This window comes from Anomaloglossus baeobatrachus, chromosome 1, assembly GCF_048569485.1.
Source record: "Anomaloglossus baeobatrachus isolate aAnoBae1 chromosome 1, aAnoBae1.hap1, whole genome shotgun sequence".
Classification (NCBI taxonomy): domain Eukaryota; kingdom Metazoa; phylum Chordata; class Amphibia; order Anura; family Aromobatidae; genus Anomaloglossus; species Anomaloglossus baeobatrachus.
The window spans coordinates 869,219,712-869,241,441 of NC_134353.1; the positions used below are offsets into that span (position 1 = coordinate 869,219,712).

General features: G+C 44.4%; 1 protein-coding gene across 1 annotated transcript in view; it reads right to left on the bottom strand.

Annotated features, from left to right (window-relative positions):
* The window catches only part of CWC27 (CWC27 spliceosome associated cyclophilin), a 308,857-nt gene that overhangs the window by 149,106 nt on the left and 138,021 nt on the right, over positions 1 to 21,730 (bottom strand). The window contains exon 11 of the mRNA XM_075326207.1: positions 21,213 to 21,322. Within this exon, the coding sequence (XP_075182322.1) occupies positions 21,213 to 21,322 (110 nt within the window). The remainder of the gene's footprint in view (positions 1 to 21,212; positions 21,323 to 21,730) is intronic.

Below are 21,730 nucleotides of genomic sequence, written 5' to 3' on the forward strand. Positions count from 1 at the left end.
TCTGAGCCCCGCCATGCGCCCAAACAATTACTTTCCACCACATATGAGGTATCTGCGTACTCAGGAGAAATTGCACAATACATTTTATGGTGCATTTTTTCCTGTTACCCTTGTGAAAAAAAAAGCTACCTAGTTGAAGCAACTGTTTTGTGGTAAAAAAAAAAATTTTTCTTTTCACGGCTCAACGCTATAAACTTCTGTGAAGCCCCCAGGTGTTCAAAGTGCACATCAAACATCTAGAAAAATTATTTGAGGGCTCTAGTTTCCAAAATGGTGTCACTTGTGGGGGAGCTCCACTGTTTAGGCACCATAGGGGGTCTCCAAACGTGACATGGCGTCCGCTAATGATTCCAACCAATTTTGCTGTCAAATGGCGCTCCTTCTCTTCTGAGCCCCGCCATGCGCCCAAACAATTACTTTCCACCACATATGAGGTATCTGCGTACTCAGGAGAAAATGCACAATACATTTTATGGTGCATTTTTTCCTGATAGCCTTGTGAAAAAAAAAGCTACCTAGTTGAAGCAACCGTTTTGTGGTAAAAAAAATTTTTTTTCTTTTCACGGCTCAACGCTATAAACTTCTGTGAAGCCCCCAAGTGTTCAAAGTGCTCACCAAACATCTAGAAAAATTATTTGAGGGCTCTAGTTTCCAAAATGGGGTGACTTGTGGGGGAGCTCCATTGTTTAGGCACCTCAGGGGGTCTTCATACCCCACATGGCGTCCGCTAATGAGTGCAGCTAATTTTGCATTCAAAAATTCAAATGGCGCTCCTTGCCTTCCGAGCACTGCCGTGTGTCCAAAGATTTGATTTCCACCACATATGAGGTATCTGCGTATTCAGGAGAAAATGCACAATACATTTTATGGTGCATTTTTTCCTGTTACCCTTGTGAAAAAAAAAGCTACCTAGTTGAAGCAACCGTTTTGTTGTAAAAAAATATTTTTTTCTTTTCACGGCTCAACGCTATAAACTTCTGTGAAGCCCCCAGGTGTTCAAAGTGCTCACCAAACATCTAGAACAATTATTTGAGGGCTCTAGTTTCCAAAATGGGGTCACTTGTGGGGGAGCTCCATTGTTTAGGCACATCAGGGGGTCTTCAAACCCGACATGGCGTCCGCTAACAGGTGCAGCTAATTTTGCACTCAAAAATTCAAATGGCGCTCCTTGCCTTCCGAGCACTGCTGTGTGTCCAAACATTTGATTTCCACCACATATCAGGTATCTGCGTACTCAGGAGAAAATGCACAATACATTTTATGGTGCATTTTTTCCTGTTACCCTTGTGAAAAAAAAAGCTACCTAGTTGAAGCAACCGTTTTGTGGTAAAAAAAATTTTTTTTCTTTTCACGGCTCAACGCTATAAACTTATGTGAAGCCCCCAGGGGTTCAAAGTGCTCACCAAACATCTAGAAAAATTATTTGAGGGCTCTAGTTTCCAAAATGGGGTCACTTGTGGGGGAGCTCCATTGGTTAGGCACCTCAGGGGGTCTTCAAACCCGACATGGCGTCTGCTAATGAGTGCAGCTAATTTTGCGTTCAAAAATTCAAATGGCGCTCCTTCCCTTCCGAGCTCTGCCGTGCGCCCAAACAATTGATTTTTACCACATATGGGGTATCAGCGTACTCAGGAGAACATGCACAATAAATTGTAGGGTGTACTTTCTCTTTTCTCCCTTGTAAAAATGAAAATTTTATGGCTAAAGTAACATTTTTGTGTTAAAAAGTAAAATTTTCATTTTTTCCTTCCACATTGCTTTGGTTCCTGTGAAGCACCTAAAGGGTTAATAAACTTATTGGATGTGGTTTTGAGCAGTGTGAGGGGTGTAGTTTTTAGAATGGGGTCACTTTTGGGTATTTTCTGTCACCTCGGCCTCTCAAAGTCACCTCAAATGTAATGTGGTCCCTAAAAAAATTATTTTGTAAATTTTGTTGGAAAAATGAGAATTTGCTGATGACCTTTGACCCCTTCTAACTTCCTAACGGAAAAAAAATTTGTTTCGAAAATTGCGCTGATGTAAAGTACACAAGTGGGAAATGTTATTTAGTAACTATTTTGTGTGACATATCTCACAGATTTATGGGCATAAATTTTCAAAGTTTGAAAATTGCGAAATTTTCAAAATTTTCGCCAAATTTCCTAAATTTTCACAAATAAACGCAAAAAATATCGGCCTAAATTTACCACTGACATGAAGTACAATATGTCACGAAAAAACAATCTCAGAATCGCCAGGATCCGTTGAAGCGTTCCAGAGTTATAACCTGTCAAAGTGACACTGGTCAGAATTGCAAAAAATGGCCCGGTCATTAGGGTGTTTTAGTGGCCGGGGGTGAAGGGGTTAAAGAGATGGGAGCTGTAGATAAATAGGGGAGGGGAACCTTTTAGCACTAATACCCCTTCATTGTTATAATAGGAAGGCGATAATCATCCCCTGCACTACCAGCAGACGCCCAGCAAATGTATTCTTGCAGGCTCTATTGGCTAGTAAGTACTATGGTTTATGATGAGCCTGGTCCTTCAAAGGAAGGGTCTATTGGTTTGTACTGATAATTTTATATATGTACCTACAGTGATTAAGAAATCCCTCATTGAAGGACTAAAAGTATTTCTTGATGTTAGACATGAAATGTGAGTACTGATTTATTGGGGAGAGAATTGGGAATCAGGGCATAAATCTGACCAGACCATTGATTGATATAAACAAATTGTTGTTTCAGTATATCCTGTTATTGACCCCATTGTGGACAGCCCCTGAGGAACCTCCGTTTGATTGGAAGTCCTGGAGGGGAAACGCGTTGGGCGGAGAGCCGCGTTGTACGGCAGAGGACAGGCTATTGAGCTGATTCATTACAGATGATATATCCAGGATGAGGATGCATAGGAGCTTAGACTGTGCCCTGGACTAGTCCCCCTATCTGAATAACTGTATTTTGTTTCTGCAGTGCCCAGTGTATATGTGCATGTGTGTATGTGTGTTCACATGTATATACATATATACACACTGGTGCATATAATAGAAGGATTTGGAAACTATATTTGTCAGTACCTCTGATCCATACGAATCATATTGTGAGTGGCATGTGTGTGAATCACCATACATTATGTAAGTCCCCTCACCTGAGCATAGCAGCACAAATCTATTTGCAGTGAAGGGACATTCAGGGCGAGTCTACGTTCAGTGGGGGCACCAAGGCGTCCACACTAGGGTGTCGACCTCCACAGACAGGTAGGAGGAAACTAGGGAATGAGCCCAGGGACCCACTCTTGAATTATAATCCATGCACCCAATTTTTAACTTGCACCTTTGTTTTTTAAAAAATTATAAAATATTAATTAAAATTTATACATTTTATGAGGGGCTCTTATGGTTTATACAGATTGATACCCTTATGGTTGAGAGAGGATTCTAGTGTAGGTGTTACAACTGCGCATGCTCAGATGTGTAGAGTCAAGGAAAAAAAACTAGAACGGACTGCGTTTTTTTGTACGATCTGTAGCATGCGTTGTGCCACTATATGCAACGCATCCGTTGCATGCGTCACACAACGCAATGCTACGGATCCCGTTCAACGCAAGTGTGAAACTAGCCTAAGCCAAAACCAGGATTAGATTAAAAAAAAATGCTGAATTGGTGATATGTTTCTTTTATACGTTTCCTGATTGTTCCACTCTTAGTTTTGGCTACAAATACGGAGGTAAAAAACTCACCAAATATTCAACGTGTGTACGTGGCCTTAGTGGTACATTCCAGCTGCATTAGGCTTCATGCACACGTTGAGTATTTGGTGAGTTTTTTCCCCTCAGGGTTTTTTTTTGCCTCAGTATTTGTAGCCAAAATCAGGAGTGGAACTATGAGAGGAAAAGTATAATAGAAACATGGGCACCACTTCTGTATTTTTCACCCACTTCTGGTTTTGGCTACAAATACTAAGGTAAAAAAAACCCTCATCAAATACTCCATGTGTGCACATGGCCTGAAGGTTTTTTCAGCCATATCTAGAGCCGCAACGGAAACGAGTGGTGCCAATGATGTTATGACTTGCGCACTTGTCGAGACTTTTGCAGGTTCTGTTCAATAGTAGAGGACACATGCACAATACCTGCTGCCCGTACACGCGTTTCAGAAGATATTTGGCTGTAATGTCACCAACACCACTCCCTTCCTGTGTGGAAATGGCTCTGGATGTTGCCTGATAAACCCCTTTAAAAATGGGTCTCCTAAACTTCTTTGAAAATATGTTCTTATGGATACTTGTTTCCCATGAAATTTGCCCATTTGTGTGTCGGAGATAAGGAAATTTGATTGTGCACCCCACGGGGAACAGCAACAGTGAGTGATTACAATCCGAGTACGGCACAAAAGGCATGCACGCCTTAACACATGACAGATGTCGGAGGATCCAGACGGCGCAGTTACCTGGAAACCTGTAATCTGTATTCATCATGGTAAACATCTGCTCAGCAGATCGCCTGCACTAGGTAAAGTATTCATCCAATTTGTCTTCAGCTTTGAACTGTGAACTTTCTTATTATTTGTGGTTCTGACCATACCACCCCCCGGGGAGTGACAAAACATTCATAATCAACAGCATTAAACTGACAGGTTATCTCGGGGGAGACTCTGATTGTAGATCGCCAGCATATGCCATCAATATCTAGCTGCTGTGGCGTACTATTGAAAGCTTATTTGTAGCAGGAATGATCTTTGCCAATTTGTCTCTATTTTTTCCTCCACAAAGACAAATGGTTGTAAAGGGAAGACTATGCCGGCTTCACAGAGCTGAGCAAAGCCAATAGGAGATGTAGTAGCATGGCACATTGCATGTGCCCGATGTCGAATTTTAGAAAGCATAGCAGATGTGGTGGGTGTCATGAACACTACCCAATCCCCTGGATTTCCGATAGTGAGGGGATTCAGTTTTTCTAAAGGGTGATGGTTGAGATACTCTAAAGGTGGCTTTACACGCTATGAGATCGCTAAAGCGATCTCGTTGGGGTCACGGAATTTGTGACGCACATCCGACCGCTTTGGCGATATCATTATGTGTGACACCTATTAGCGATTTTGAATTGTTGCAAAAACGTTCAAAATCGCTAATCGGTGACATGCCCCCCTCTTCCCAAATATCGTTGCTGCTGCAGTTACGATGTTGTTCCTCGTTTCTGTGGCAGCACATATCGCTCTGTGTGACACCGCAGGAACAAGGAACCTCACCTTACCTGCGTCCCACCAGCAATGAGGTAGGAAGGAGGTGGGCGGGATGTTCGTCCCGCTCATCTCCGCCCCTCCGCTTTGATTGGGCGGCCGCTTAGTGACGTCGCTGTGACGCTGAACGCCTTAGAAAGGAGGCGGTTCGCCGGTCACAGCGATGTCGCTAGGCAGTTATGTGCGTGTGACACTGCCGTAGCGATAATGTTCGCTACGGCAGCGATCACCACATTTCGGCCGTACGATGGGGGTGGGTGCTATCACGCTTGACATTGCTAGCATCGGCTAGCGATGTCGCAGCGTGTAAAGCGGCCTTTAGACTCTATTTTTTACCTTTAAAACAAATTGAGGGAAACAAAATGTGTTTTTTGGTCCTGAAAAAAGAGAATAATCTCTGAAACGCGTAGACTTCCAAAGATTACAATTTCAATTTGGTCTTGGATTTTCTTCAATGGCAGCGTGGCATTTAACCCTTTTCTTGATCTGCACCTCATCTATTTTACCTTGAAAGCCACATTCAGCTCTTAGAGGGTTACGAGCCACATCTAGAGCCCCCAAAGAAATGATATCCAGCTCCCTATCCACCCACGACTTCGTATTACCATTATGACCTAAGTGTCCCTACAGAAAATACACCGAGGCAGTATACGGACACAAAGGAGTTCCCACCTTACCCCATTTGATGTTCTCACATCAAGCCCTCCTGCCATGCTATCGCATTCAGCTGTCACAGGTGACAGAATCAAGTGGTTTCTGGCCTTAGAAGGTCACAGAGTTTGATTGCACAGAATGCTCCCTGACTTTCCATTGTTCCTGCTGTCAGCATTCATTGAAATAGATAGTTTTCCTACTGGATTAATCTCTCCCCCTTTTGGACCCAGCAGGAACTTGACTTCCACCCAGCTGCTGATCATCAGCATTATCTTGGTGCTTAACTACCCCTTCCTTCCTTGGACTGGTCCTGGTGATATTTTCAGTTCAATCAAGCCTTGGCTGCAAGCAGGTGACTTGTACTCATCTATGGTATCGTTGTTGAAAACTTACTTCTGGCCTAAAACACACATCCATTAAAAACACGCACGTGCCGCGAGACACATATTTTCCCTGCGTGTTGTGTGAGGTAAGTACGTGTCTCAGGTACGTGCGGTCCACGTGTGTTCTCAGTGTGCTATCCGTGATAGCACATGGAGAACAGGTAATTTACATACTCACGTGGTCCACGCTGCTGTCCAGGGTCCTGATCTTCGGCTCCAGCCCCGCCCACTCCCCGCTGACACTGCTTCCGGCCGAGCGGAGGGGCGGAGATCAGCGCCCGGGACATCACGCCCACCTCCTTTACACGCTCATAATGAGCGGCGGCCGGCAGGAACAGTTTGCAGCGGTAGAATCTGCGGGGCTGGTGGAGGTGAATATTTGTTTTTTTTATCTTAAAATTAATGACACGTGTTCTCCAGCGCGGGTCACACGGGCCCGCATCCACACTACATCTGTGTGGTACGGGTGCGGGCCGTGTGACACGCGTGCTGCCGGAGAATATGTGGACATGTCAGCGTGCAAAAATCACGGACGCACGTAAGTATGGAACGGACACACGTTCCGTTCCAAAATACTTACGTGTGTCCATACAATAGTGAAAACATGGGTCCACGTGTCTCCGTGCCGCCGGTACGTGAAAAAACTGCCAAACACGTACCGGCGGCACAGATGTGTGTCGGAGGCCTCTACCTGTGTCAACTGTAGATAAGTAGTTCATACATTTTCCCCATGTCTGCTCCTTGCGTCGTCTATAGTGGTTAGTGGGGTTGACGAAGTGCTCATCAATCAGTTCCCTATTTAGGGCCCAGCACTATGGATACCCAGCGTCAGGTATCTGGGTCAGTGCATAGGTGCGGAACCTATCAAGGGTGGTGAGGGACCCCAGGGACCAGCAGTAGGTTTGGTCAGGAGTCACCATCTTCCCTTTCAATAGACACAGGGTTTCCCTTCCCTTCCTTTTTGCCATTCGCTTGGTACTTCCCGGTACCTAACCTAGCATGACACCATCTTTTTCAATCCTCAAACTGGCAGTATCATTCTATCCTACCATAGAAAATACACCAACCCTCACAAATTGGTATCTGAAGACTGGGGCCTTGATACTTTTCTCAAACATGGGCCATTTGCTGTCCTGAGAAGGTCCACAAAATCATGGATGTGAATACAACAGTGGGAATGTGGGTCAGAAAAGTGTAGCTACAAGAAGCGCAGCATATTTTTCCCATTATGAAACTTCAAAGGGAATTTTGTGCGGCCAAGGGCTTAAATATGACTGGAGTCAGAAATTGTAGTCTGTTACAAAGCATGCTATCAGGATTAACATTACTGTCCTCCACATTATTCATACCGATACAACATCTAATTACAGAATACAGGGGCAGAATAATTAAAGGACAACGTATTATTGTTCAAAGGCTGCGACAGGAACAAGGAGCGCTGGTATTTGTGCTCCACTGAGACATATTGAGCATTAAGCGGCTAATCCATGTAATGAAGGCCAGGTTTTACTACTTATGACTTATTTATCCTAGAAAAGAATGCACCTACCTAGCAGTGGAGGGAATGATGCCCTAAGGTTTGAGGTGCCCCCCACTAAATGACGGGACTCCCTAGAATTCTCTGGTAAGGTTCACATTCTCAACACCATACACCGTGATATACAACCGTAATATAAACAATAAACTTATGACAATATCCAAATTGCAAGGTTGCAGGAGTACTGACCTCCATACACATAACAGAGAAGTTGGCCAGTACTTTTATTTTTTACCACAACAAACAATGGTCGGCTGTCTCTCAGTTAAATAAATGATTTTGTTACAACAGATAACCAAACGATTAACGTTCTGTATGATTCAAAAGACCAACCGGGCACTAAGGAATTTTTGGGGCTGTATCATCGGCTGAAAGGATGCAACATGGCTGATGTGGTCGGAGATGCTTTTATTTCTTATCACTGATGAACGTTCATCTGACGGTCCCACCTTTGTCTTACATGAATGGAGGTCTTAACCTTTTGCGTCCTCTTTTTGGAGGTCATGTCTGGCATTAAATGATTTTTGTACTCCTAAAACTGGAACACATACACTTTTTGTTGGACAGGTTTGATAAAGGAGTCCCTCTTTGATGTGCACGCACATGCGCGGTCAGTCAGGAAGCTGCTTGATATGCAAATTGAGGGAGGTGTAAACGATGCACCAAAGCCCTTCAATTGTATATAAAATGTTTTCCCACTAATTACAACTGTGAAATGTATACGGCTAATATGGTTTTTACAAGTGCCCTACATAACTAAGTTTGCATTTTGGGGTGACAGACTTCCTGGAGAGTAGAAGGGTTCTTTCTTTATTTGTGTTTTATTTCTGATGTTCTACCTGGCTGTATGATAGTTTCAGGACTTATCCTGTTATTGTGGTGCATGGAAAGCATTTCACATGTTGTGACAGAAGGTATAGAAGAAGTAAAGCTTCATTACAAGCACTCCATCTTGCCAGTAAGGCCGGGGCCACACGGGGACTAATACAAACCTCGCATAACACTTGGCTCGCGCTGGCAGCACAGCAGGAGCAGAGTGTCATGCAAGTGTCACTGCCACAGAGGTCCGATCATGCGATCGGACCTCAGCTGTGGGGGATGGGCCGGCACTGAGGAGGGGAGGGCTGGCACGGGGGGAGAAGAGGGAGGGATTTATCTCCCTCTCTCCTCCGTAGCCGGCTATTGTCATTCTCGCCCTGCACTCACGGTACACCGGTGTACCGCAAGTGCAGTGCGATCTTTCACTCGCCTCATAGACTTCAATGGGTGCGAGAGAAAGAGTCACGCATTACAGTCGCAGCATGCGGCAATTGTTTTCTCGGTCCGATTGGGTAGAGAAAATAATCGCTCATGGGTGCTGACACATAGGTTAATATTGGTCCGAGTGGAATGCGATGTTTTATCGCATTCCACTCGGTCTGATTTTCATGCCATGTGTCTTAGGCCTAAGGAGTATTTCTTTAGTGTGTGTTATCTCAATTATCTTGTCGACTTAAGGCTGCCAACAACTGTGGGTCATTTAATCATTTATCATAGCATATTATTTTTCCCCTAGATTTTCCAGTTAGAAGTATAGTATACTATACTGGGAGAAAAACAGATAGCGCACTCACATTGCTGATCCCTGATGCTTCTCTTCCAGTGATGCTTCGTTCCCCTGTTGGATCACTGACTGCAGCGGTGTCCATTCAGTCACCACTTAAACCAATGATTTCCTGGAACAGCCACATGTACGTCCAGCCAGAAGCAGCATGGAGACTTGCCGCATGCCTGAATGCACAATGCGGAGCAGAAGCAAATCAGTAAAGAGAGTGTACTGTATTATATTGCAGCATCCTGGGCCGATTTAGGAGAACCTTCATCAGGATCTCCCAATATCTTCAGCAGCACAGGGTAGAGAAGATTTAGGGGTGTGCTTAGTGCTATCTTATAGGCCACTGCAATGCATGATGAAACTTGTCGTAATGGAGCACAGGGAGCCTCAGGAGGAGAAGTGATGGATGTAAACATCAGAGCTACAGCTGCAGACACCAAGTGACGCTATCTGCATGATAAAATGTTTATACTACTATAATAAGAGTATGGATGCATTTAGTGGCACATAATAGCATGATTGATGGATAATAAATGAAGTTAGTTAGGAAGGGATAACTTCTTTATTAATAAGACTGGTAGTGATCATAGCGATCATAACTTTTAAGTGACAGGAAGAGTTGAGCAACAAGATTCAACAGCCCCTGGTCCAGCAGCTATGTTGGTAGTCTGTGGACCACCAGACCAGGGCATTGGGAGCCTCCTGGCATCTCTACTGATCATTAGGCCCGATGTTGCATGTTCATGTGTGCATTATCGCTCATTGGTGATCTTGTGCCTACTAATCAGAAGACGTGTTAAGGTTGCTGGCATGTAGAAGGAGGTTTGATGGTAAAAGTCTATTGTAGTTGCCACTGGACAACGACACTGCAAATCTGTTTGCTCAACTCCAGAGTGAGGTGATCTGTGGTATTTCCTTAGCACGGGCAGCTAATGCCATCTGTGAAACTGCTTAACGATGTGTAAGATATAAGACACTGAATATGAAGACCGTTTGTAGATATAGATCTCTGCAGGTCCAGAGCTGCACAAAGGATTAGGCAAACAGATTCTACAGTATCCGCGAGAGGTAACTGATGACCGTATAGATATATTCTGTAGGAAGCGGGATACGCGTGTGAAACATACAGACATACATGTTTCCGGGTTTGCATTCCGCTTTGAGGTATTTGAGGTCAATGAAGTTTCCAAATGTTTGTACAGATATCAGTTATGTTTTGTCTGCCTGTCCCTATCAATCACTGGACTGGAAATCAATCTATTGTTGAAAAGTACATGATTTAGGATAGGTACGGTATGTGCGAAAGGGCGGATGAGGATATAAAGCTGCAGGGAATGTCATATGGGCAGGGAACACTCACAATAACAGTATTATGAGATTAAATTGGAGATTAAAAGATTTGTAAGAACTGATAAAACATTTATAATACTAGAATATAGTTACATTCAGGTAGAATCCTAGAAAGACCCAGTTATTCTGTTCAATTCAAACACATATTTGAAGGTCTTTAGCAAAAAGGTGCAGGCGAGGCAGATTACCTGGGTCTTCTGTCTTTCACAAATTAATGGTTCAAACTTCTTTGTACATTCTACAAGGTTTACACAATCAGAGAATACGGGGTTGGGAAACTGAAAACTCAAGACAAACTACCCAGCTATTGCTATGAAATAGTCACACTTTGATATACTTAAGCCAGCTTTACACCTTACAATTAGGTATGCGATCTCGTATGCGATGTGACACGCCCAGGTTGCATATGCGATCTAATGAGATTGCACGTAGGTCGTTCATTTGCTGTCACACGTGCGTTAGTAGCCTATGTTAAATTGATCAATTTTGTGTGCGATCCTTTAGATCACGTGTTCTGTGACGTATGCATTGGGCACCTTTTTTTTTTTTAATTTATTGACTTGACAAGCGTGTGTAATGTGTAGGGATGCGTTTTTACTATGTCATCTGCCGTTCAGCTCTGCTACATGGCCGCTGACAGCAGCCACAGACAGCCATGTAGCAGCGGTGAATGGCAGATGACAGCAGACACAGACAGAGCCGCACTGTCAGAATGAACTCGGGTGAACCTCACCCGACTTCATTGTCATGCTGCGGCTCTGTCTGTGTCGCGTCCCGATTAGCGGTCACCAGTGAAGACTCACCGGTGACCGCTAAACTCCTGAGTAAGTGAATTGAGCTGCCCTCTCTCATATACTCACCGATCCCCGATCCCCGGCGCTGCACGGCGTTCACACTGCTGCGGCGGCTTTTACTGTTTTGAAAAAGCCGGCCGCCCATTAAACAATCTCGTATTCCCTGCTTACCCCGCCCACCGGCGCCTATGATTGGTTACAGTGAGACACGCCCCCACGCTGAGTGACAGGTGTCACACTGCACCCAATCACAGCAGCCGGTGGGCGTGTCTATACTGTGTAGTGAAATAAATAATTAAATAATTAAAAAAATCGGCGTGCGGTTCCCCCCAATTTTAAAACCAGCCAGATAAAGCCATACGGCTGAAGGCTGGTATTCTCAGGATGGGGAGCTCCACGTTATGGGGAGCCCCCCAGCCTAACAATATCAGCCAACAGCCGCCCAGAATTGCCGCATACATTATATGCGACAGTTCTGGGGCTGTACCCGGCTCTTCCCGATTTACCCTGGTGCGTTGACAAATCGGGGTAATAAGGAGTTATTGGCAGCCCATAGCTGCCAATAAGTCCTAGATTAATCATGTCAGGCGTCTATGAGACACCTTCCATGATTAATCTGTAAATTACAGTAAATAAACACACGCCCGAAAAAATCCTTTATTGGAAATAAAAAACACACACACACATTCCCTGGTTCACCACTTTAATCAGCCCCAAAAAGCCCTCCTTGTCCGGCGTACTCCAGGATGGTCCAGCGTCGCATCCAGCGCTGCTGCATGGAGGTGACCGGAGCTGCAGCAGACACAGCCGCTCCGGTCACCTCCACGCAGGTAATGAAGACAGCCGCGCGATCAGCTGATCTGTCACTGAGGTTACCCGCTGTCACTGGATGCAGCGGTGGCCGCGGGTAACCTCAGTGACAGATCAGCTGATCGCGCTACTCACCTCAGTTGCTGACTGGAGCTGACCGGAGCGGCGGTGAGTAGCGCGATCAGCTGATCTGTCACTGAGGTTATCTGCGGCCACCGCTGGATCCAGTGACAGCGGGTAACCTCAGTGACAGATCAGCTGATCGCGCAGCTGTCTTCATTACCTGCGTGGAGGTGACCGGAGCGGCTGTGTCTGCTGCAGCTCCGGTCACCTCCATGCAGCAGCGCTGGATGCGACGCTGGACCATCCTGGAGTACGCCGGACATGGAGGGCTTTTTGGGGCTGATTAAAGTGGTGAACCAGGGAATGTGTGTGTGTTTTTTATTTCCAATAAAGGATTTTTTCGGGCGTGTGTTTATTTACTGTAATTTACAGATTAATCATGGAAGGTGTCTCATAGACGCCTGACATGATTAATCTAGGATTTAGTGGCAGCTATGGGCTGCCAATAACTCCTTATTACCCCGATTTGCCAACGCACCAGGGTAAATCGGGAAGAGCCGGGTACAGTCCCAGAACTGTAGCATCTAATGTAACATAACGTGGAGCTCCCCATCCTGAGAATACCAGCCTTCAGCCGTATGGCTTTATCTGGCTGGTTTTAAAATTGGGGGGAACCGCACGCAGTTTTTTTTAATTATTTAATTATTTATTTCACTACACAGTATAGACACGCCCACCGGCTGCTGTGATTGGGTGCAGTGTGACACCTGTCACTCAGCGTGGGGGCGTGTCTCACTGTAACCAATCATAGGCGCCGGTGGGCGGGGTAAGCAGGGAATACGAGATTGTTTAATGGGCGGCCGGCTTTTTCAAAACAGTAAAAGCCGCCGGAGCAGTGTGAATGCCGTGCAGCGCCGGGGATCGGTGAGTATATGAGAGAGGGGGATAGACTGACATGGACAGAGAGTGAGGGACAGAGATAGTGACGGACTGACAGAGATTAGTGCATGACAGACATTGTGAGGCACTTCAGAACGCAGCTTTTCAGCTGCGCTCTGAAGCAGACCTTTTTTAAGCTGCGGTGCAGAGCGCACACCTGCGCACATAGCCTCAGACATCACAATCGTATGAGGGATGTCACACGTTACAATTCACTAGTTTCGTACTACCAAACGTCCAATGTATGAGGAATAAACGACGTGTATGCGATCACCGTATTTTCGTTCAATATCGATCGCATGTAGGTTTCACACGCAAATACATTACGAACGATGTCGGATGTGCGTCACTTACAACTTGACCCTGACGACGGATTGAAAGATCTATTGAAGTATGTAAAGCAGGCTTTAGACTTGCAAGTATTGATGTATAGGTGGGAGAAAACTGATTTAAAGGGGATGTTCTGTACTTATACAACCGCTTTAGAAATGAAATTGTTCACTTTGTAAAATAAAAATAAGATGATCATAATTATCGGGTGCTCAGTATTCGTAATGACCAGTTGGACGCTCGGACGGGCTCGACTCGTGTACCAAGTTTATTGGAAGTCAATGCGGAACTCGAGCATTTTTCCAGGAACTCTTCCAGAAAAATTCCCGAGTTTCTCATTGACTTCCATTAGGCTGGAGTCACATTAGCATATGGCATCCGATGCGAGAGCAATGGATGCGATATGCTAATGACCCCCGGCTCAGGCTGTCCTGCGAGCGTGAGCCGAGTGTCATGCGAACGTAACCAGATCTTGCGATTGCGTCACAGCTGCGAAGGAGAGGGCTGGCGCTGCAGAGGAGAGGGGGGTTAATCTCCCTATCTCCTCTATTGTCAGCCTGTGCGTATATCGCACTGCACTGGGATAAAATCCGAGTGCAGTCTGATGTTTCTCTCGCACCCATACGCTTGAATGGGTGCGAGTGACGCGGCTCTCGCAGACAATCGCGGCATGCTGTGATTTTTTTTTTCCCTCTGTGCGTTTAGGGCTGAGGAAAAACATGCAGATCTGAGCTGCAGCATTGTCTAACATGGATGGAGCCGAGTGCAATGCGAGATTTTCTCAAATTGCACTCGTGCAAGTCATACGCAAGTGTGACTCCAGCCTTATACTCAGGTACTCGAGTTGAGCCCGTCCAAGCATCCAGCTGCTCATTACGACTAACGAGCACACAAGCATAGTAGTGCTCACTCATCACTAATACTTATCTCCCAGAATGACACTGTTCTAGTGATGTTGGCACTAAGTCTTTCAGGGCTCTGGTGACATTGTTATGACACGTTAACCCTGCAGCCCATCAGCGGCCACTACTGGGCTGCTGGACATTCATGTCTTTTGTTTGTCTACAACATAGCTGTAGAAAAAGACATAAACCGCACATCCAAAAATCATCAGCTGATCTAATGCCGCCAGGCAAAAAATTAAATATCTGGACATGAGGTTCTTGTTTTAACATTCTGATCAGACTGTGTGAACCCAACTGCCATGTCACGGCGAACCTCTGAGTGGGTCCCTAACTTATAAGAAGCCTTAAAAGGTGTGGCCCCATGTGCCAACCACAGCCGCAGTGACAGAGCAGCAGCAGAGCAGGCGACCTGGTGCATCACAACACCCATGCTTCAAGGCTGAGCCCCCATGACTCCAGGCCCACCACCCCACTGACACAAAACCACCGCCACACAGAAACAACACCCTGTGAAAGCAGCAAAATAACTCACCTTCCACAAGCTCTCAATATGTGAACAGTGAGCAAAAAAGTCAGAACCCCTCTTTGCAGTCTCCCGCTAATTAAAAACACAACAGCCCAATAGTGGCCCCTGATTGGCTGCAGGGCTCGTAACAGACTCGGTGATATAACTGGAAACGATCCGGTGCGGGAGGGCAGTATGTTGGGTTTTTTTTTATATTTTACAAGGGGGAGTACTTCATTTATTAAAGGTCGGATGACCCCTTTAACATATATTCCAAATATAATGTATTCTTACTTAAAGGGATGGTATGTATGTTGGGATGTATTATTAGTGGTTGTCAGCTTTGGTATAATCTGCTGTACCCAACCTAACTCAGAAACGTCTGTGGTACATAGAGCTTAAAGGGGTTGCTCACTAAATTGTTCAAGTTGACGACCGGACACTATTGTGATGAACGAGAAAAAGAAAGCATACTAAACATGGAAATCTGCTTCCTACAGAAATACTCCTTGGCTGTGTGCGCACGTAGCGTTCTGCCCTGCAGAAATTTCTGCAGCGATTTGAACAGCACACGTGCGCTTCAAATCGCAGCAGAAAGAGTTTGTAATGAAAAAAAGAAAAAAAAAAAGCTGATTCCATGCGCTCTGAGTGCAGCCCCTCCCATAGACAGAGCGGGACCTGGAGGCAGAGCGCAGGAAAGAAGTGACATGTCACTTCTTAGAACGCGCGCTTCGGGCAGCAGCTGAAGCGCTGCGCTCTAAGACGCCACGTGCGCACGGCTCCTGCATAATCTTCACCTATTGTACCATCACCCATTCCCTGTAGACTGTGAGCCCTCGCGGGCAGGGTCCTCTCTCCTCCTGTACCTGTTTTGTACTGTTAATGATTGTTGTACATATACCCTCTTTCACTGTAAAGTGCCCTGGAATAAATGGCGCTATAATAATAAATAATAATAATAAATAGATTATGCGGTGAAGATCGCAGCGTAACTGCATGCAAATACGCAACGTGCGCACATAGCCTTATTGGCAAGATGGAGTGCTTGTAATGAAGCTGTACTATACTATAGCTATACTATACTACACTGTGTGCAGAATTATTAGGCAAATAAGTATTTTGATCACATGATACTTTTTATACATGTTGTCCGACTCCAATGGCGCCGGTACCGGAGGTGAGTAGAAGTGTTATTTTAAAAGGAGGGAAAAATATGGATTGAGAAGCGATGGTCGGATGGTCCGAGTAGTGGACAACCCCTTTAAGCAACATGCAAGATTCCCCCCAAAAAAAACACTCCAGGGAGAATATTGGTTCTTTGTACCCAATTAGGAGGCTTTATTCTGCGTGTAATTTTAATTCCGAGATACTTCGACTGAGCAAGTTGCAATTAATCAAGGAAACAGTGAAATAACATGTGTGGTCCGGAAAGTATCCAGTTGCAATCTGAATGTGCTCCCATAAAATAATGCATCAAAATAATCAGAAAGTACAAGAGTTGTCCGTAGCCGAAACAGCTACTAGAAATCTCCAAAGCGCAGCAATTAATCATAAGAAACAGATTAGCCTTGCCTAGAGTGACCCAGCTTGTAACACATTCACAGGTTCACACTGGAAAGCCGTGAAGAGAGCGATATCTTTTCAAATATTTGATTAAGTGCTACAAGATGTTGAGGAAATTTGGTGCTTAAATGAATGATGTGTTTGATGTCATTTCTGGCAACACTACAGTAAATGTCGCATAAAAGCAAAAAGAACTTATTTAAAGAACGGTCTTGACAGCAGCTTGGCAGAGCCTGAAACCACCCACTCGAATGAAGAGACCAGAAATGATCAGCAATGTAGACATCTAACCTTTTATCCCCTTAGAGCAAGGGTAGACCGTTCCAAGCTTCAATCCTCCAGAAGAAATTAGCGCTGAATGAAACAGGAGCAAAACTGGGAATCACTGGGCACCATCGTGATTACAAGATGTCTCCCGATCAATTCTGCAGATTTTCATTAGCGGCATTCAGAAATATTTCATTTTTGCTGAATGGCTAAGCCCAGCGGGGCGATGCAATCGACTTACCCCAAATTTATATTAATAGGACTTAACGTTTTTAAAAAAAGGCCTACAAGAAATGGTGCCAGTGGTTGTATAGATGCCAGAGAGCATTTCATGGACGTGTAAGAACTTATTCACACATTATGTTTTTTGCCACATTTTAAAAAGCACAGCGTTTTATAACAGCAGCAAAATGTATATTCTGCTTGTTTTTTCCTTATCGATTTGAACCTTGAAAGCGTTTTCTTTGTGTTTTTGCAAGTTTTTCTCCCATTTAAATGAAAAGGAAAAATCACATAAAGAAGTATGTGTTTGTCACGATGGCTATGGGATATCAGGGTGCCAGGGTTCATAGGCTGTCCCTCAAGCTAGGGGGCACTAGCTGTTCTTAATCTCAGGGATACTCCTTTGGGTGGAGATGCCTGAGTCTCCTTCCTGGCCCTTTTCCTGACCAGTCCTGATCTGATTCCCCCTCCCCCTAGGTAGGGAAGGGACAGAAGTGTGTTGTAACCCACAGATAAATACAGACAGGGGAAAACCAAAACTCTGACACGTAGCACGCACACACACAAAGGAAAAGACAATAGGAGGTTCAGGAGGAAACACAAGAGCAGGAAGAAAGCTACAAAATGACAGCTAATATCTGGGGTAGGGTTTGATAGTGATTCCTGCGCCCCTGTCTGTTCCTCCCCGTTGTTCCTCCCCCTATCTATTATTTATGCTAATTCCATTATAGAAGCGTTTTACTAATGGTTGTGGCTAAATCATGGTGGCTAACAGGACCTGTGTTGATATCATACCCATGGGACCAGAAGAAGCGTGGCCTCATCCAACATAGCTGATACCAGGAAGCAACATTTATTTTCCTGTTGGCTGAGGCTCCGCCCCTTCTAGTCATATGGGTATGATGTCAGCACAGGTCATTTTAGCCACCATGATTTATAGCCACAAACTGCTATAATGGAATTAGCATAAATAATAGCTAGTGGCAGTATGGACAGGCCGGGGGGGCGGGAATCACTATGAATACCCACCCCAGCTATCTGCACCTGCTGCCAATTAAAAAACTGTTCATTTTACAAACTTTACTTGCTTGTGTTTCAAAACCTATACATCCTAGCTGACAACTGGCTATGGGTTATACAGTAAAATACTGGTAATTGGTGCGCTTTAACAATGTTTTACTTTTAGGAGTCTGTTACATCTCTTGTTTGGCCCATTTTGCCTGAAGAAAGCTGCCTAATAATTCTACACACCTTAGAGGGTGTTGTATCCTAAGACCTAATTTTCCCTCATTACACATATAGACATCACCAGTTCTACTTCATCCAATTATTCACGTTTATACAGATTGGAGATGGAAAATCTGCATCAAAATGATACTAAGGTCAAACTACTCACTTGCCTAATAAGGCTATGTGCGCAAGTGTGTGCGTTCTGCACCGCAGCGCTTAAGTCACTGCATGTGCGTTTCAGAACGCAGCTGACTTCAGAATTCATGCAAAATTCGTGCGTTCTGGATGCTGCCTCTCCCATAGACAGAGTGGAGAAAGCATCCAGAACACACAAAAGAAGGGACATGTTGCTTTTTTAGAACGCAGCGTTTTGGCAGCATGCAAAGCGCTGCGTTCTAAAATGCAACCTTCGGATGGAATCTTCATAGATTGTGCTGGGGACGCAGGATGCATGCTTTTACGCCGCGGTGCAGAACGCAGCGTAAAAGCATAACGCGCAACGTGCACACATAGCCTAATTGTGCACACAGTGTAAAGTAAAGACATTTGATTTCTCATTAGAACCAGGTGTTATAAAAAAAATTTATAGTGCAAGTTATATATAATCCTCACTATTTACTCTGCTACAAAACAAAATGTTATGGCCAAGTATTCGGGACGGACTATCCAATCTCAAAATATTATCCTTCTGACAAAATAAAAATAGCATGAAATTCCAGGGAGTTATTATTAGCAGAAATACAAATAACCTAATGTTACAGTTCAGATGCAGATGGGATAGAAATGGCAGGAAAGAAAATAAAGCCATAAATCAAAATTAAGGCCATTGTATCCATTTCTGGAAAAAGGAGACACACAAATGCAACTAATTCACTGCAGTGTCAGAGTTAGGACCTGTTTACACGTGCTGATTATTGGGTATGAGCGTTCCTATGAAAATGTATTCCTCATTGTGTCTAAACAGGTTGGCAATCACAGCCGGAGGCATGTCGGACTACCCTGCACTTGAGATTCTGGTCATGTAATTGGTAATCACAGGGTAATAAATCCTTTAATTTATGTAAACAATTGTACACACAATGATAAGAGAAGCACAGTTGCTTTTTGTTTTGTAACCCTTTGTAATGTTTGTATGTATAATGTAGCAGGTATAGGTGTATACACAATATATATTTATCTTGATGCTCAGTGGTCACAAAGAAAATTACAAGATTTTAGCATATATTTTTTTCGCATAGATATATGGAAGAATTATAAAAATATATATATTTTCTGTATGTAGGCAAAAGTTGAAAATAATGCTGCAAAGCAACAATGCTTTGAAAACTAGTAGTGATGAGCAAGCACTACCATGCTCAGGTGCTCGGTATTTGTAGCTAGTGATCATCGAGCACTACCATGCTCAGGTGCTCGGTATTTGTAGCTAGTGATCAGCGAGCACTACCATGCTCAAGTGCTCGGTATTTGTAGCTAGTGATGAGTGAGCACTACCATGCTCGGGTGCTCTGTAATCGTAACTAGTGATGAGCGAGCACTACCATGCTCGGGTGCTCTGTAATCGTAACTAGTGATGAGCGGGCACTACCATGCTCAGGTGCTTGGTACACATAACTAGTGATGAGTGAGCACTACCATGCTCAGGTGCTCGGTACACGTAACTAGTGATCAGCGAGCACTACCATGCTCAGGTGCTCGGTATTTGTAGCTAGTGATGAGCGAGCACTACCATGCTCGGGGGCTCTGTAATCGTAACTAGTGATGAGCGAGCACTACTATGCTCGGGTGCTCTGTAATCGTAACTAGTGATGAGCGAGCACTACCATGCTCAGGTGATTGGTACACGTAACTAGTAATGAGTGAGCACTACCAAGCTCGGGTGCTTGGTACATGTAACTAGTGATGAGAGGGCACTACCATGCTTGGGTGCTTGGAACTCGTAACTAGCAGCCGGAAGCTCGAATGGGCGCAACTCGCCATTCGGTACTCCCCCATTGACTTCCATTATACTCCTGCACAAAATTTGAGCCTGTCTCAGTGTCTGACCGCTCGTTACGAGTACCAAGCATCCAAGCATGTTAGTGCTCACTCATCACTAATAATAGATTATTAACAAAGTGCAAAGTGAAACAACAAAAGAAAAATCTAAATTTAAACCAGTATTTGGTGTGACCGCCATTATGCCTTCAAAACTGTATAAAAGCATAATTTCTTCTAGGTTCACTTCCACACAAACAGATATTTATCCATCATGCAATACAATCCAGGAGGTGTCTGATTGGCTTAAAAGTGATTCTGCAGCAGGATACCAACATCAGACCTGTCACCTTGAGGAACGCTATTTATCTGCAGATATATGGTTGATCTGAGGGTAAATAACTTTTAAAACCTGGTTAGCCGGTTTACTGGATGAGTGAAGCTTGCAGTAATCAGAGCGGTGCAGGGAGTGGTTACGGTCATCGCTCACCATACATTGCGCACACTCACTCAGAACTCTAATTGACAGCCTGCTGTGTGCAGTGTTAGTGTGCAGCATGAGTGCAGACCCTATATCACTTAGTATATAGTGTTTTTCAAAGTGAAAGGTTCCTATCTTCAACGAGGAGCCCTGGCAGTGATGTTCTGGCTCCCACAGAGCCATGATCTCGTCATAATGGAGTCTGTATGAGATTACATGAAGAGACAGAAGGATGTGCGCAGACCTATTATATATGCGAGGTCCCTACAGTTGTAATGGAGCATTTGTGTATCGGCAGCCGCCGCTGGTAACAGCTGATCAGCCTATCCCAAGGATAAGCCATCAACAAAAAAAAGTACTGGACAACCCTTTTAAGATCATATACTAAAAAGTAGATTACCCTCTTTTGCTTCTTTTGCCTTTTCTATTTCTTTTGCCTCGTCTTCCTTCTTCCTTTTGGCTGCGTTCAGTTCTCGTTTTAGCTGACGCACTTCTTTTCGCAATTCTTCACTAAAGGAAACATAGAACAAAAGATAAAAGATGGTAAGAAAAACAAAAAAAAACATGAAAGCAAACAGCAACACTCCATTAAGAAATAAAGGAATATTTCTTATTAGTCGCGATCATAAGAAATTTTATAATTTAGGCCCGAGGTAGAGTTGAGCAAAATGATTTAGGTTGCCATGGTCCTGCTGCCTCGGAGGATCAGTCTTAAGGCCAGACCAGCACAGTCTTCACTTCAGCGCCCCTCATCCTCAGCAATCAGGGCACCTCTTGCATTTTCTAGGATCAAAATCCTCATAACAATTCATGAGGCCTAGCTGATTACTGAATGTTAGGAACAGAAGGAAAAACAGGTCCAGCTGCGACAAAGGACCGGACCGAACACAGAGCAGCCCGGATGTTTTTGCTTAACTC